The 17,623-nt window shown below is 48.5% G+C and overlaps 1 protein-coding gene across 9 annotated transcripts in view; it reads left to right on the top strand.

The window, feature by feature from the left end:
* The window catches only part of aff2 (AF4/FMR2 family, member 2), a 536,338-nt gene that overhangs the window by 403,528 nt on the left and 115,187 nt on the right, over nucleotides 1–17,623 (top strand). For all 9 annotated transcript variants that reach the window (XM_038775398.1, XM_038775391.1, XM_038775394.1 and 6 more), the window contains one exon: nucleotides 8,585–8,619. In XM_038775398.1, the coding sequence (XP_038631326.1) occupies nucleotides 8,585–8,619 (35 nt within the window). The remainder of the gene's footprint in view (nucleotides 1–8,584; nucleotides 8,620–17,623) is intronic.

The following is a 17,623-nucleotide window of genomic DNA, read 5'->3' on the forward strand; positions in this document are numbered from 1 at the left end:
TAAGGCCTTCAACAAATAACAAGTGGACAGTGAAGCACTTCAGACATCCCGAGGTCGCAATATATTTTTAAAATTTAGAGTACCTAATTATTTTTTTCCCAGTGAAGGGGAAATTTTGCGTGGCCAACCCACCGACCCTGTACATCTGTGGGTTGTGGGGGTGTAACCCATGCAGACACGGGGAGAATGTGCAAACTCCACACGGACAGTGTCCCGGGGCTAGGATCGAACCCAGATCCTCAGCGCTGTGGGACAGCAGCAGTAACTGCCGCGCCACTGTGACGCCTCGAGCTCGCAATATAATTGGAAATTCTTTCTTAATTTGTTTTTGTGGAGAGTGTTACCTTTGAATTTGCAACAGTATGGAAAATAAACCTGAATTACAAATACTCTTTCATGCTCGCACAATTTCTGCTTGCTGGGCGCCGTAGCAAAAGGGGAGACGGTAACTCAGCCATGTGAGATCAACCAGCAAGTCATCAAAAACTGAGGTACTGCAGCCTCGATCCCGGCTCTGGGTCACTGTCCGTGTGGAGTTTGCACATTCTCCCCGTGTTTGCGTGGGTTTCGCCCCCACAACTCAAAAAGATGTGCAGGCTAGGTGGATTAGAACATAGGAGAGAGAACAGTACAGCACAGTACAGGCCCTTCGGCCCACAACGTTGTGCCGACCATTTATCCTAATCTAAGGTCAACCTAACCTACACCCCTTCAATTTCCTGCTGTCTATGTGCCTGTCCAAGATTAGCTTAATTGTCTGTAATGACCCAGACTCCACCACTTCTGCTGGCAGTACATCCCACGCACCCACCACTCTCTGTGTAAAGAACCTACGTCTGACATCTTCCCTATACCTTACTCCAATCATATTAAAATTATGTCCCCTCGTGACAGCCATTCTCTGGCTATCCACTCTATCCATGCCTCTCATCACCTTGTACACCTCTATCAAGTCACCTCTCTTCCTTCTTCGCTCCAGTGAGAAAAGCCCTAGCTCCCTCAGCCTTTCTTCGTAAGACATGCTAAATTGCCCCTCAATTGGAAAAAACTGAATAGAGTACACTAAATTTATTTTTTAAAAACTGAGGTACAGCCAACACCCTCTGACCTCTGAAAGGGAGCAGAGAATGCTGGGAGAACCTAGCAGGCCAGGCCGCAGCCGTGGAGAGAGAGAATCAGCGCAAACGCATCAGGTTGATGGCCTTTTGTGGGAACTGGGGGAAGTTCGAGTTGCAAGAAGCAAGCGGAAAACCATTAAGTTGAAGAAGTCAATGGCGAGGAAAGGAAATCCAATCCAGCAGCGGAGCAGAGTTTCTTGTAAGTGGACACTGCGGTGAATCAAAGACTGAACCAAACGCAAGCTGCTGTGGTGCAGAGGGTTGCCTCCCTACTTATGAGTCAGAAGCTCTGGATTTGGCCAGGATTTTCCACACGGCGTGTTTTCCAGCAGTGGAGGCGGCTCAGCATTGGCTGCCCGTGGACTCTTCCCGTCCCACCGAAGTCAAGAGCAATTCACGTTGCTCACCAGCTGTACCGCCGGGGAACCCGTCCGGGGGGGGGGGGGGGGCTCCGCCCAGACTGGGAGATTTTGCTGGTGATAAGGGCTGGAAAATCCCACCTTTTGAGTCCCACTCCAGTGGCTGGGTTTTCCAGTCCTGACTGCCCAGGGACAGGTTCTTGATCAATAAGGGGATCAGGGGATACGGGGAAAAGGCAGGGGAATGGGGATGAGAAAGATATCAGCCATGATTGAATGGTGGAGCAGACTCGATGGGCCGAGTGGCCTAATTCTGTTCCTTTGCCTTATGGTCTTATGGGAGAGATTCCCATTCAGCCATGTGACGGAAAGAACATTGGAGCCTCCATCATCAATATCCATCGCTGCAGACCGTAACGTGCATGTAAAAGTGCATGTTGCCACAGCAACTTAGGCTCCCTGAGTGAACTGTGACACACCACAGAAGCAAGAATAATGTTGTTTCGGAGAGAAAGATCTTCACCATTTGCAGATTTAATTTGAATGATTTTTTTTAATGATGGCATGCTCAGAGCTGTTTTTAACAGGTGTAACAAAGACAGTGGGAATGTATATTTATAGCAGTCCTCATTACTGCACCCCTCCCCTTCCCAGCCAACATGAATGAGTTAGTTTCATACCAGAATGCCTCACCTTCGCAGGCAGTTTGGAGCTGTGATATATCCCTGTATCATTATCTGAAAATAACTTACTGCTCCAAGATTCAACTGTAGAAGGAAAGCACCAAAAGAAATGGCCGGAATTCTCCAGCCGTTGGCCTTCTCTGTTCCCGATGCCAGCAGGTGGGGTGGGGTGGGAAATCCCATTGACAAGTGACAGGGAGAGAGGGTCCCATCGCCGGCGAATGGTGCCCAGCCGAGAAACACGTGGCCGGGGATCGGAGAATCCAGCCCATAATTTACGTTGCCATGACCATTGTACAATCTGAATCCCAAAATGTAACTGAAATTGAAAGTAAGAAAGAGCTTACTCTTATATTGGGCTGAACTCTCCGTTTTGCAGGGCTGGAAGGGCGATTCACGATCTGGCAAGAAAGCGCCGATCCAGTTGTGATGCTCGGGTCCACTGCTTGTGGTAGGGTTGAGGTTCCATTTAAGGGGCCAGAGACCATGGGCGGGATTCTCCGGCCCCGCACAGGGTTGGAGAATCGCCGGGGGGGGGGGGGGGGATCGAATCACGCAACGCCGATCCGCCGATTCTCCGGCAACTGGAACGTTGGCGTCAATGGTGTCGGCGCAGTCGTCGTGCCGCCGGTCGGGGTCCGCTCAACGCGGCCAGCCCGGCAATTCTCCGCGCTCAACGGGCCGAGTGCCCGCCGCGTTCGGCCGAGTCCCGCCGGCGTCGTTCCCGTGTGATCCTACCCGGTGGGACCTCGCCGTTGATCCCCACCAGAGACCTCCCAAATGCAGAGGTCCCCCATCAGAAACCGACCAATTACAGACACCCTCACCAGAGACCCCCCCCTCCCCTAATTCCTGAGACCCCACCCGAAGCCCCCCCTTACCTGGAAGCAGTCCAGACAGAGACAAATCAAGGGCGGGATTCTCCGTCGGCTGACGCCGGAATTGGAGCGCGCCCCCCACCCCCCACATCCCACAACCACAGGTCTTTGTGTTGTTATCTCATCCAAAAGACAGCAGTTTTGAGCTCCCTCTATTTGATCACTGGAGCGGCGAGAGCCGTGATTTTGAACCTCACATCCTTCCGACTCAAAGATGAAAACGCTACCAACTGAGCCACAATTACAACCAACACATCAAGTACTGAAATAACATGAAATAATATTACAGTTGGAAACATTGCTCACAGTAGTCTTCATCAGCCTGTGTTGTCACAGACGTGTGCGCTCGAAGTGATGAATCAGATCTTTTTAACACGTTAGTACTGGGCTGCAGGCTGCCAGGCCAGATGTCAGGATTCACCCAGTATCTTTGGTTACACAGTTGCCCTGATGCCACCTGTGCTACTTCCACACTTTGGGAACCTGAGGCATCGCTGCTGGTATCGTTTGTTATAGGAAAGTTGAGCCATGGATTAGTGAAAGTCGCCACAGTCTCAGAGGCTGCTGTCCCCTATGAGGTGATTTAACCTGAGGGTCACCACACCTCAGGCGAAGGATAAGTTGAGAATGCAAGTGCCTTCATGGATAACCTCAGCCGGTACGGGAATTGAACCCGCGCTGCTGGTCTCGCCCTGCATCACGAACCAGCCGTCCAGCCAACTGAGGTAACCAATCCGTACACCACAGAAGGAGTCTATTCAGCCCATTGAATCTGTACCAGTCCTTTCCCAAATCCCTGTTTATGCTTTATCCCTACGAAATCCCTCCTTCAAATTTATACCCAGTTCTCTTTCAAAAATGTCAATTAGATCAGTATCCAGTCAGTGCATTCCAAATCCTGAACATTCATTCTTTAAAAAAAGAGTTTAACCTGATTTTTTTCCTAGCACCAAGTTCCACTTGCACTGTCATTATCAGAACAATTCAAAGTTAATTCCACGGTCCTGCTGGCTTTGTACGGCTCTGAAATGTTATCTCTTTACAAATCTTTATCTGCGTCAACCTCTCCCTGTGGCAATAAAAGCATTCCGCGACATGTGGCCACTTCCATGCTTGGAAATTTCTAAGTGTGCTGCAGAGCCTTGGAAACTTGGTCAATTTGTGTGCATTTCAGACGGAGCTCCACCCTGTACTGTGTCCACGATTGTGATGCACTGAGTAATTCCACCGATTGCAGAGGGAAAAGCACTTTGGGCCTTGAAATGCTTTGATGTTCCGGCCGTTTACTGTCATGCAAAACGGACACCAAAATGTTCAACCCGGCAGACGACATGCGTGCCACGAATGTCCAAATCTTTGCCTTCCATACTGGGAGATGCTAAAGCACTGGCATCCAGGGCATCATAGAATTTACAGAGCAGAAGGAGGCCATTCGGCCCATCAAGTCTGCACCAGCTCTTGGAAAGAGCACCCTACCCGAGGTCAACACCTCCACCTTATCCCCATAACCCAGTAACCCGAGCCAACACTAAGGGCAATTTTGGACACTAAGGGCAATTTATCACGGCCAATCCACCTAACCTGCACATCTTTGGACTGTGGGAGGAAACCGGAGCACCCGGAGGAAACCCACGCACACACGGGGAGGATGTGCAGACTCCGCACAGACAGTGACCCAAGCCGGAATCGAACCTGGGACCCTGGAGCTGTGAAGCAATTGTGCTATCCACAATGCTACCGTGCTGCCCAATGAAATGGAATGAAATGAAAATCGCTTATTGTCACAAGTAGGCTTCAAATGAAGTTACTGTGAAAAGCCCCTAGTCGTCACATTCCGGCGCGCCTGCTCGGGGAGGCTGGTACGGGACCTTCTGTACAAGGAGGAGGCCTGATAGCTGCTTAAACATCCCACCTTGAACTTGGACTGCCTTTCACACAACCAGGGTGGCTTGCTGTTATAGCCCGCATGAGACCCAGAGGATTGGAGCAATCGACCTCCTCGTAAGTCTCGCCGCATACGAGCTCTCTCACTATAGGACTGATGAACCCTAAGTCATCCATATAAAGCAGGCCAGGTATGGTACCAACAGTACAGACTAGGTTCGGATTTTGCCCATCTTGTAAAAACTGGTGTGTGTTAATAAACCAAGTCCGGACTCGTTTTAGGGGCGGGATTCTCTGAGCCCCTGCACCAAAATTGCGCTCGGCGTGGGGGTGAACAATGGGGCGTCAGACCCACGATCGGGTCCGACTCCTTCCCGCGATTCTCCGCGGACTGGAGAATTGCCGCCAGTCGTGCGCGGTTGTCGTGGCACTGGTCGGGGACCATTGAAAGAGGCCCCTGCGGCGATTCTCCGCCGGCAGCTGGCCGAGTTCCCGTCGGCGTGGTTCCCTCATGGTTCCCTGGCAGCTGCCAGGGTTCCGATCAGGAGCCAGCGATCGGCGGGAGCGCGCGATCTTGGTGGTGTTGGGGTGGGGGGGGTATATTGTTGGGGCAGGCTTGCTCAGTGGGTCCGCCATGTTGTGCGGGGAAGCATGCGCAGGCCTGCGGCCGGAGGTGCAGGGCCCCGTATCGGCAGCCGGAGCTGCGTGGAGTACTCCGGGGCCCTGCAAGGCCTCCTCAAAACGAAGAATCATTCTGGACTTTCTCCAGGAAAGTCCAGAATGATTCGCGTCCGTTTTCTCATGGGCGTGGGGCATAGTCGCATTATCAGAGAATTTTGCTCATGGTCTCCAAAGCTTGCAGCATTCAGACTAAATGTAGCCGAACTGACAGTCCTTGCTCGAAAAAGCGGCAGAACAGACTCAAGGGGCTGACGTCGCCGACTCCTGTTCCTATTTTCCTAACCCACGATTCCAGCGACCATCCCCCCCTCCCCCCACCCCATCATAGCAGTGGGTCAACAGTTGGGAGAGTAAAGACTGAGATGCCGGGGTGCGCTGGAGCCGATTCTAATGGCAGCACAGTGTAAACCGACGCGTCTTTGATTAAAAGACTGCTAACTGCTGTTCCAATCTTCTACTAACAAGATCACCAGAAGCACCCCATAAAACAACACCTCAGCTTGAATGACACGGCACACAGAATGCGGAGTCCGAGGCGATTAATGGAACCATAATTGGGTAATTTCTGCTCCTCAGTCCAAGGCGTTTTAATTCCTCTCGGCTATTCTCGTCCCACTTGTGAAGTGACTGTCATGGTGTGTGAGATAATAGGAGAGCAGCTCCAAGTGGTCAACTTTATCACAGGATAATTACTGCACGACATTTAACTATTGCTGCCACGAGCTGCTCTGTAAACATTGAGTAACGAGCAACGCTCTTAATAAATTGAGCTTTCTGGAAATCTGTAACAAAATAGTAAAGATGATTGTTTCCGTAAATTCCACCATCGGTTGTTATGGGCCAGGGTTTAGAGAACACCAAAGTATATCATGGAGTTCACCTGACCTACAACTGTTTATCGATTTTGGTTATGACGAGCACAAGGGCCGACTCTTCAGGTGTTATTCAACAGAGCCTTAAGCACTTTAAATCATAAACAAAGTTTATTCTACAAATTCTGTTAACATTTCTGACAAACGTAGTCAGCATTTTTATCAACTACAAACCGAAATACCCCACACAGCTACAGTAATCTATATTTAACCCTTAATAACTTCCCTTTACTGTTTCACTCAAGTAACAACACCCATAAATCAGAAAAATCCCTTTTCCCACAAAACAGTAGGTCTGAATTCCTTCCAGAACACAGTTATCACTTTGAAGTTATAAAGTGATCTGGAGACAGCTTTTTTAACATGCAGAGAGAGAGAGACTCCAAGATCCTTGTAGTCTGAATACAGCTTCCAACTGTCTAAACCGAAAATAAAACTCAGAGCCACACAACAGCTTCCAGCTCAAAACGAAAGTAAAAACCCGAGCCACCGCCCAGCTCCACCCACACTGACATCACTGCAGCCATTTGAGAAGACAAACATTTCTTCAAGGGACATTCCCATGGCACCGTCCGCACCTTAAGCTCCAGTCCTCTACCGCTGCTGCGTTGGTCTCGTTTCCGTTTTAACTATTACAATTATGTCAGCATCCATGTTGGGGAGATGGTGGTGAAGATGGTGGCATCACTGTTCTTGAAATGGAAGGACCCAAGCCAGCTCTGGGGGCATGGGTTCCGCAGCGCTGGTGGAATTTAAATTCAATTTATTAAACATCGTTTCAGTAATAAGGATCAAGCTGCCATCAATTATCATAATAACGTATCTACCCTGTTGGGAACGGAATGGTGTCCTTACCCAGCCTGGTCCACATGTGACTCCAAACCCACTGTAAGGATCCTCCCGTTATCCCTGTTGGTCCCTTGCCCAGGGTGTTGTCATACCGCAGCAATGCGCTGCCCTCTGAAATGGCCGACGAAGCCACACAATTCAAGAGCAATTAGTGACGGGCAACAAATGCTGGCCTTGCCAGTGACGTCCACGCCCCATGAAAGAATTTTTTAAAATTCAGATTTTAACACGGTAAAATGCGGAAGAAAAGGAGGGCTTACATTCCTGCAGCACCTTTCACGACCTCAGGAGATGCCAAAATGCTTTGCATCGATGAGGTGTCTTTCTGAAGTGTAATCGCTCGTGTAATGTGGGAATGCAGCATCCAATGCACCGTGGGCAGCACGGTAGCATAGTGGATAGCACAATTGCTTCACAGCGCCAGGGTCCCAGGTTCGATTGCCGGCTTGGGTCACTGCCTGTGCGGAGTCTGCACGTTCTCCCCGTGTCTGCATGGGGTTTCACCCGGGTGCTCCGGTTTCCTCCCACAGGCCAAAGATGTGCAGGTTAGGTGGATTGGCCATGCTAAATTGCCCTTAGTGTCCAAAATTGGCCTTAGTGTTGGGTGGGGTTACTGGGTTGTGGGGACAGGGTGGAGGTGTGCGGTTGGGTAGGGTGCTCTTTCCAAGAGTCGGTGCAGACTCGATGGGCCGAATGGCCTCCTTCTGCACTGTAAATTCTATGAATCAATGAATTTGCACACAGCAAGATCCCACAGGCCGCAGAGTGATAACGACTGGGCTACCTGCTTTTGCGATGCTATTTAAGGGGTAAATATTGGCCAGGACACCGGTGATGACTCGCCGCTCTGATTCACAATAGTGCCATGGGATCTTTTACGTCCACTTCATTTGACATTTCCCTCAGTACTGGACTGGTGCAACAGCCTTATATTTTTGTGCTCAAGTTCTGGAATGGGACTTAAAGTCACAACCTCCCAATTCAGGCAGAAGAATGCTGCCTGCTGAGCCGAAGCGGGCACCAATACGTGTTTGGTCAGCCCCTTTCTACCAAAACACTTGCAATGAGAAACGTACAGTGGTGACTGGGGCCATCCAGTTGGCTTAACAGCAATCTTTAAAGGAGGTTAAATGTTATTCTGTGCGCCAGAGCATGTTGGTCCATTTCTAAGTGCTGAAGCAATAAATTCTCAAAGCCTTTGCAACAACTGCGTATTTTGCATTGTTTCTGACCAACTAATTTTTTAATTTATACTTGCAGGCAGAGAAAAACAAGATTCGACCCATTGCTGTGAAGTAAGTTTTTTTTTAATGTGGCTGTATTTTCTTATTTGTGATCAATAAACACACACTGAAGTGTTTATTATGTTTAGTTGGGGGGATTATTTATGTTCTCTGAGCTATTCAGGTAAGTGATTACACAAGCATGACATTGCAATCCACCCATTACTACCTTGAGGGCAAATGTTTTATGCTAGTCATAAATTATCCAATTCGATTCCAATACAACTTGTGCTTTGTTTCAAGTAACACAATTTCAGCAAATTTACTCGGCAACTGCAGCAAATCTGAAACCGATTGTGTTGTTTTCTTTAAATGAGCTGTAACGAGATTAGAAATAATCATCCGCAGGTCCCCCTTGTAAGTAAACATGCAAGTCGAGGCTGTGTCAGTGACTCAGTGTTAATGTGACAAGACTTTAAATAGCCTTTAAAGAGTCGTGTTGGAAATTCAAACTGGTGATAACCCAACGCTCGCCCACACTGCTCTGAGCCACAGGACTTCAAGGAGAAAAGGGGCTTTGCACTGTCGGAAGAATTAGATTAAAATGACTACAGGGGTGTAGATATCGCTCCTTTAACAATAATGATGCTAATGTGGGCTTCTGAAGATAATCAGTGATAAACTAACTGCTCTAATATAAGGCTTCACACTGTACGCTTGAATAGAACATACCTACCCACCCAAATGTATTTTAAACTGATCCAAGGTGACACTCGGTATTAATGAGCCGGTAGGAAGGGTTTCACAGAGCATTTGATATCTTGGATATGAATAAGGGTTAGCCTAGTCTCCTGGTGCCTTTGCTGGATATTAGTTAGTAGTTACCACAGTTGGAATCTTAAACTGGCCCATCCTTTTAATGTGCCTGGATACTTCCTGAGGGAAGTAGTGGAAATGGGTCCCGAGGTCAATTGAAGGCCAATTATTGTTACTGTTGGAAGTGTCTTCAGATTGACAGTCTATTGGCACCCTTCCAGTTTATCACAAGGTCGGAAAAAACAACCTGAAATGACCAGGGTTCCCTCCTCTTTATGTCTGCTTCTTTTTAGGTTTTTAAAGTTTTGATTGATTGACGCTTTATTCTATCTGCAGTGTGACTTTCTGAGTGCGAAAGACAACCTCAGTAGTTTGCAGTTCTGATTGAAGGCCATGTCCTTGCACAGCGCAAGGCTGCTGCAGGCGACATGTACCAAATTCATTTCAATACATTTACATTTCAAGAAAGTCCTCGAATTTAGCTTTCCAGAGGTCATTTTGATGTTATGCACTCGTGTAAAGTGGGTGATATCAGATGAACAGCCAGTTTCTTACCTCTCCCCACTTCCATTACCATTGACGTCAACATATTTGTCGGTTGCACGCACATAATATGAAGCTGGTCGTACATCACAAAGTCAGCGATACCCTCTCCCATCCTCTCTCCACGTCTTGCTTTGGTAACCAGCATGCTATTTTGTTCAAAGATTGACTGAAGATTGATTGTAACAATGTATGTTGGAAACTCACTTTATCATTCAAGGTTTTGGCATTTTTATAAGCACCTGGATTAAAACAAGTGAAGCATCAAAGGTAAACTGGAAACGGGAAACAAAGACTTGGGTTAAATGGGTGTCAGATGTGGTGCTCTCCACAGGTCAGTTCACGTCCGCTTTTGTTCTTGGCACAAGCAGATGATTTGAATTTGGCATCTTGATCTTGGCATTTGTTGAAATGCAAAAGGAGGAGGATTCGATGGACAGCAAAGAAGACTGTAGGAGACGGACAACTTAATGGAATTGGCAAGCTGGTGGCAAATACAATTTAATGTGGAGATGAAGTAAGACACTGGAAGCAATAGGAGCATGCTGTTGGGCAAATTGAAGGGGTGGATGAAAATAGAGGCCTGGGATATCAAACATATCATTCCCTTAAAGTGGAAGTGCAGGATGTTCAAGCCATTGGAAAGCCCAACTGGGGGCGGGTTCTACATGAATCGGCGCGATGGCCCGAACCCAGCACCACAAATGGCGCAAATCACTGTGGCGTCAGCCCCCCCCCCCCAAAACGTCGCAAATTCTCCGGCTGGGAATGGGCTAGTAGCGGCGTGACGCCATTCGCCCATATCCCCCCCTTCCCCATACCCCCTTCCCCCATGTCCCCCTTTCCCCCATATCCCCGTCCCCATATCCCCCCTTCCCCCATATCACCTTCCCACATATACCCCTTCCCTATATCCTCCCACATCCCCTCTTCCCCATGTCCACTTCCCCCATATCCCCTTCCCCATATGCCCCTTCCCCCAAATCCCCCTTCCCACATATCCCCCCTTCCCACATATCCCCCTTTCCTATATTCCCATAGCCCCCTTCCCCCATATCCCCCTTCCCCATATCCCCTTCCCCATATGCCCCTTCCCCCAAATCCCCCTTCCCCCATATCCCCCCTTCCCCATATCCCCCTTCTCCCATATCCCCTTCCCCCATATCCCCCTTCCCCATATCCCCTTCCCCATTTACCCCTTCCCACATATCCCCATCTCCCCATCACTTGTATCCCCTTCCCCATATCCCCCCTTCCCCCATATCCCCATCTCCCCTTCACTTGTATCCCCTTCCCCCATATCCCCTTCCTCATATCCCCCTTCCCCCATATCCCCCTTCCCCCATATCCACCCTTCCCCATATCCCCCTTCCCCCATATCCCCCCTTCCCCCATATCCCCCCTTCCCCCATATGCCCCTTCCCCCAAATCCCCCTTCCCACATATCCCCCTTCCCACATATCCCCCATTCCCCATATTCCCCTTCCCTCATATCCCCTTTCCTATATTCCCCCATATCCCCCTTCCCCATATCCCCCTTCCCCCATAGCCCCCTTCCTCCATATCCCCCTTCCCCCATATCCCCTTCCCCATATCCCCCTTCTCCCATATCCCCCATATCCCGCTTCCCCCATATCCCCCTTCTCCCATATCCCCCTTCCCCCATATCCCCATCTCCCCTTCACCTGTATCCCCTTCCCCCATATCCTCCCTTCCCCCATATCCCCCTTCCCCCATATCCCCCTTCTGCCATATCCCCTTCCCCATATCCGCCCTTCCCCATATCCCCCCCATATCCCCCTTCCCCCATATCCCCCTTCCGCCATATCCCCCTTCCCCCATATCCCCCCTTCCCCCATATCCCCCTTACGCCATATCCCCCTTCCCCCATATCCCCCCTTCCCCCCTATCCCCATTTCCCCCATATTCACCCATATGGGACACTTGGTCACGTTGGCGGGACTTCAGCCCATCCGGCCTGGAGAATTGGGGCGCCCCGGGGCCCATTGCATAATTCCGCTCCTCGACATTCTCCGAGGCGTGCGGCGCGATTCACATCGCGGGGCGGCCGGGCGGGATTTACGGCCCCCCCAGGTGATTCTTCGAGCTGCTGGTGGGTCGGAGAATCCCTCTCTGGGTTTCTTAAATAGAATACAAGAAAAAAGAAGTGTTGCTAAATCTGCACAAAATATTGTTTTGGCAGCAGTTTGAGTGCGAATGAGAAATTTTATGTGTCGTTTTGAAGCAAACACATTGAAGTCACATCGCCTGGGCAACATAGGGGCATGTTGAGGTGGGAAGTCATCACTGAGGAGTGATTTGAGATTCTTCGAATATTTTTACTGATACAAAGCCAAGAGGAGATTTAACAATTTTAACATTGCTGGATGGACTGAGGAAAGACTATTGCCTCTGATTGGGAAATCAGTGAGAAAGGAGAGTGAAGAGACAGGTTAGAAGTGCATGGCGCAATGATGTGGTACTGTAAGTAACTAAGGCAACGTTTAAGGAAAAAGTGGACAAGCATTTCAAGGTGCAGAGTTAGTCAAGAGCTGGCATGGAAATAATTGGCTGAATGGCCCGATTCCATACTGTAACCGTTTATCATTCTACAGTATAAGATTGCTCGAGAGAATTCTATTCATATGGGGTTAGGCATACAGCATGCGATCAGCAGAGTTGAAAGACTGAGCTGCTATCATGAAATGGAACTTCCTTTAATGAGGTTAGAATTCAAACGTGACTGATTTATTAAATACATAAATAGTTAATAAAGTTTCTCAGTGTATTTTGGCTGATTCCCGAGGTCCAGGAACTACTCCAAGGTCAATTAAACTTTAATCCAGAGCTCAGTTTTGAAAATATAATGACATGTGCCAGGTTACCTGGTTACAGATCGCATGCATTCTGCATTTGGAGGCTGCTGATCCCTCGGAGCCTCAGTTATTTGAGACCTAACTATTTCTGATTGGCCGCCACTGACAGAATGACAAGCCAATAAAATAATTCCGGTTCGCAACATTAAACCTTACGCCAGAGAATGAGAAAACAATTCCTAAAGCTTCCTCTGCTATTGCCCAATGGGAGATTTTAACGAGATCAGGTTGGGAATTTGCGTGTTATGTAGGTTCTGTGTTCACACATGATTGGCTGCCGAGTGAGTCCCTGACCTTAAGGAATGAAATTACTTGAATTTCTATCAGTGCCTTTCACAATGTCTGGACTTCCTCAAGCTCATTACAGCCATTTAATGCTTTAAAGGTATAAACACTGTTATAATCTCGGTAGCTAATTTGCAAACAGCACAAACATCAATTAAATAAATAATCAGAAATTATGATTTAGGTATCGATTGAGGGACGAGCACTTGCCAAGACGCTGTGGAGAACTCATTGCTCCTCATCAAATTGTACCGTGATATCTTTCACATCTCTCTGAGAGGACAGACAAGGCCTCAATTTAATGTCTTGTCCAAAAGACAGCACTTCTCACAGTGCAGCACTCCCTCACCACTGCCACACAATGTCAGGCTACTTTTGTACTCAAGTCTCTGGGGTGGAACTTAATCCCCGTCACAGCCGTTTGACTAAGAAGCAAGAGAGTGCCTACCTCTGTGTCCCCCTCCATCCCTACAAGTCTTCGAGAGCTCTGCAGTCCTCCAACCCCTCAGTTCTTTCTCTGCACCGTTGGGTACCTTCAGTTGCCTGGACCATAAACTGAGCAGTTCCTGCTCTAAACCACCCCAGCCCCCCACCACCCAACTACCTTCCACCCCTCCTGTGAGAAGCTCCTTTGTCCAATGTTTTTGGTCCCCAGTGCTAAACTCCTTCTGGGGTTTGGTGTCAAACTTTAGTTGTCAATGTTGCGATGAAATGCCTGGTGATGTTTTACTCTGTCGAAGGTGCTGTAAGAGCAGGTTGCAAGTCTTGGCTGGCAAATCTTCCTGCTCAGATTTATGTTCGGGGAAGTTGCCACGGGGAAGGCAGGAAATTTCTTTGGAAAGAAGGAGAAAGAGAGAGTGGTTGAGCACATTTCCACAGAGACACGGTGCGATTTAACAAAAAAAACACCGTCCCGTGGTGGGCAGGTTTAGTGTGGTGGTCCCCAGCTGTTGTAGCGCCTGGAACAACCCCTCGATCGAACGGGACTCTGTAATTTTTCGGGTCTCGGTGGGGTATTCCGCACTTACCTTCATTCTCCACACGGAGGAGCTCCGCTCGGCAGGGTAGGAAGGGATTGGGGCGCCATTTAAAAATGGCACCCCAAACTGTTGATCCCCCAACACGACTCATGGACCCCCCCGCCCCCCAACTTACCTGTTGGAGGGTCCTCGAGACCCCCACACCCCACCTCATCAGGGCAGGGCACTCCCAGGCCCGATTCCCCAGGGTGAGTAAAATGACACTTTGGCACTACCAGGGTGCCCAGGTGAGACTGCCCAGGGTGCTTGGCTGGCAGTGCCAAGATGCCCATGTGGCACAGCAGAGCCAGGTGGCCACCTTGACCAAAGGCCAACCACCCGGGAGCCTCCGATCCACTGGGAGACCCCCCCGCCAAGTGCCGTTCCGCCTGCTCCACATTTGTGGAGGCCAGTGCTAAACGGTGCCCACCTGGGCTCTCCTCAACGAGGGGGTTCAATCCCAGGCGCTAGTTAGATCTGCCTAACCGCACACTTAAATGTACAAATTTCGGCCACGGCAATTGTGGGCGGGATCCAGATCGCGACGTCTCGTGGCGAGCCGGGGCAGCACCGTCCCAGGTTCGATTCCGGCTTGGGTCACTGTCTGTGCGGAGTCTGCACATCCTCCCCGTGTGTGCGTGGGTTTCCTCCGCGTGCTCTGGTCTCTTCCCACAGGCCAAAGATGTGCAGGTTAGGTGGATTGGACATGATAAATTGCCCTTAGTGTCGAAAATTGCCCTTAGTGTTGGGTGGGGTTACTGGGTTATGGGGATAGGGTGGAGGTGTTGACCTTGGGTAGGGTGCTCTTTCCAAGAGCTGGTGCAGACTTGATGGGCTGAATGGTCTCCTTCTGCACTGTAAATTCTATGAAATCTCGCGAGAAGCCTCTCACGAGAGTTACTGGCCGTGTCACGTCCCGTGTTGGGTCATTAGACTGTGTCCACAGGTATTGGGCAAAGTCAGTCACAGCCACGCAGGAAGGAAGGGAGGGGATTTAGCCACTGTCGCCATAAACATGTTCTAAGGCACAATAATAGACGACAATGATGATCTACATGATTATCTGCCTGCCAATTTACCCAACGTTTGCTCTGTGCTGAGGTGGGAAGGGAGAGAATCCAAACCAATTTGCAACTAGAAAAATAGAAAAAAAAACAAAGATGGAATTATTGATTATTCCGTTGTTCTAAATAATAAGTGAGTGAGTTTTGCGCAGGTTTGTGGGCTCAAACTGTATTCTCTGGAGTGGAGGGGGTCTGTTACCACAGAGAAAGTCAGAGGGAAATTCAATGGGGGGCCTCCTCATGCTTGGTAGGAATTGGGCAATGGGAGGATGCCAGCTGAGGTGAGGTCAGAGAGCAATATCTTCGTCGAGGAATGGTTTATGGTGGCAGGAGGAAGATTGAATATTGAATAAAAGATTGAATGTATACCAAAACGCTGGGGATAATAATCAAATAAGGAAAAACGAAATGTGAATAGTAGAGTCATTAAGGTGAATAACTTGAATTTCACACTGTCAAATACCTCGTACGCTTCAAGTAATACAAACACTTTGGTTTATAATAATAATTAATAAAAATAATAATCTTTATTCGTGTCACTAGTAGGCTTATATTGACACTGCAATGGCGTTACTGTGGAAATTACTGCATAAATATAATTAAGCATTTCATTCATGGTTATTTTTCAAGGCGTGGAGCTGAATTTTACAATCTTTGACTGTAGGATTATATTGTTCCAGGGATTATCACTCGCTGCAATCATGCTATACTCGCTGGGAAATCACAGCCATTATGTTGATCTATCTAACTCGTCAGCAGAAAATAAGTCAAATGCTCACTCACAAGAGCAAATAGTCAAATAGACTGACGGAATTTCATTGTGCTAATGTGCCATTGACAGATATCTTCCCTAAATGCTGAACTCAAATACAGCAGCAAATAGGAACGTGTATTTTAATCATTGAACCTGTTTATCATTCAGTCTCTCTGCTCCACGTTTTGAGACACAACTTATTAATTTTGAAATTAGATGCAAGGTTAAACCCCTTCGAAATAGGTTTGAACTAAAAAGTCTTACATTTAATACTCCCAGTGAAATTATGAAGAAGACAAGGTCAGACAAACAGACTGACCTGAAGTCATGGCACTCAGTGCTGATCTCAAAGAAGCTGCTCACACAGATCTAGTGGTCTCTTTTGACAAATATTTCCCCTTTCTTGAATCTGGCGTCGCCAAGGGGGTCTCCAGAGCACGGCAACAGTGATATTCATAAAATCTCTGTAGTGCAGAGGAGGACATTCGGCCCATCGAGTCCGCACTGACCCTATGAAAGAACACCCTACCTAGGCCCACTCCCCCGTCCTATTCCCGTAACCCCTTAAAGCCAGCCGACCTCTGGATAGTAAGGGGCAATTTAGCATGGCCAATCCACCTACCCTGGACATCTTTGGACTACGGGAGGAAACCGGATGACCCGGAGGAAACCTGCGCAGGCACAGAGAAAATGTGCCAACTCCGCGCAGCTGCCCAAGGCTGGAATTGAACCCGGGTCCCTGGAGCTGTGAGGCGCAGAGCTAACCACTGTGCCGCCGTGCCATCCCGAATCATCAAGAAGAATGGCAGGCAAGGAGGCAATGGCGTAGTGGTATTATCGGTGGACTATTAATCCAGAGACCCAGAGTCATGAATTCAATAAAAATCTGGAATTAAAAGTCTAAAAGTTGATCAGGAAACCATTGTCGATTGTCATAACAACGCATCTGGTTCACTAATGTCCTTTAGGGAAGGAAATTTGTTGTCCTCACCTGGTCTGGCCTACAAGTGACTCCAGACCCACAGCGATGTGGTTGACTCTCATGTGCCCTCAGAGATGGGCAATAAATGCTGGCCCTGCCAGCGATGCCCGCATCCCATGAACTAATTTTTAAAAGTCCTTACAGACAGCAAACCCAGAAGTCACATGCACAGATTACTCTTCGCTTTTCAATAGAATCATGCAAAGAACAAAATAAATGCTTGGGCCATACACATGTGTTGAAGGCAAGAGCTGAAATGTCATAAACACCTTGTTAAAACAAATTCATATTTTAAAAACGTGATTTTAAAAAAATCACAAGGGAGAAGCTTGACATTCCCTAAAAATAAAAGGTGTTGTTCAGGGCCAGTGAAGCTGTTCAATAGTAATTATGAACTTACTGCCCTGTTAAAACTCAGTTACACCTCATTCATCAAAGTGTAACATCATCAAGGTGAGATGGAGGATATAGAAGGACAGGTTTTGACAGCTCAGTGATTTCTTTTTTTTCCTAAATTTAGAGTACCCGATTCTTTTTTTCCAATTAATGGCCAAACCACGTACCCAGCGCATCTTTTTGGGTGGGTTGTGGGGGCGAAACCCAGGCAAACACGGGGAGAATGTGCAAACTCCACACGGACAGGGACCCAGAGTCAGGATCGAACCTGGGACCTCGGCGCTGTGAGACTGCAGGGCTAACCCACTGTCCCACTGTGCTGCCTAACTCAGTGATTTCTG

Source organism: Scyliorhinus canicula, chromosome 17 (genome assembly GCF_902713615.1).
Source record: "Scyliorhinus canicula chromosome 17, sScyCan1.1, whole genome shotgun sequence".
NCBI lineage: Eukaryota > Metazoa > Chordata > Chondrichthyes > Carcharhiniformes > Scyliorhinidae > Scyliorhinus > Scyliorhinus canicula.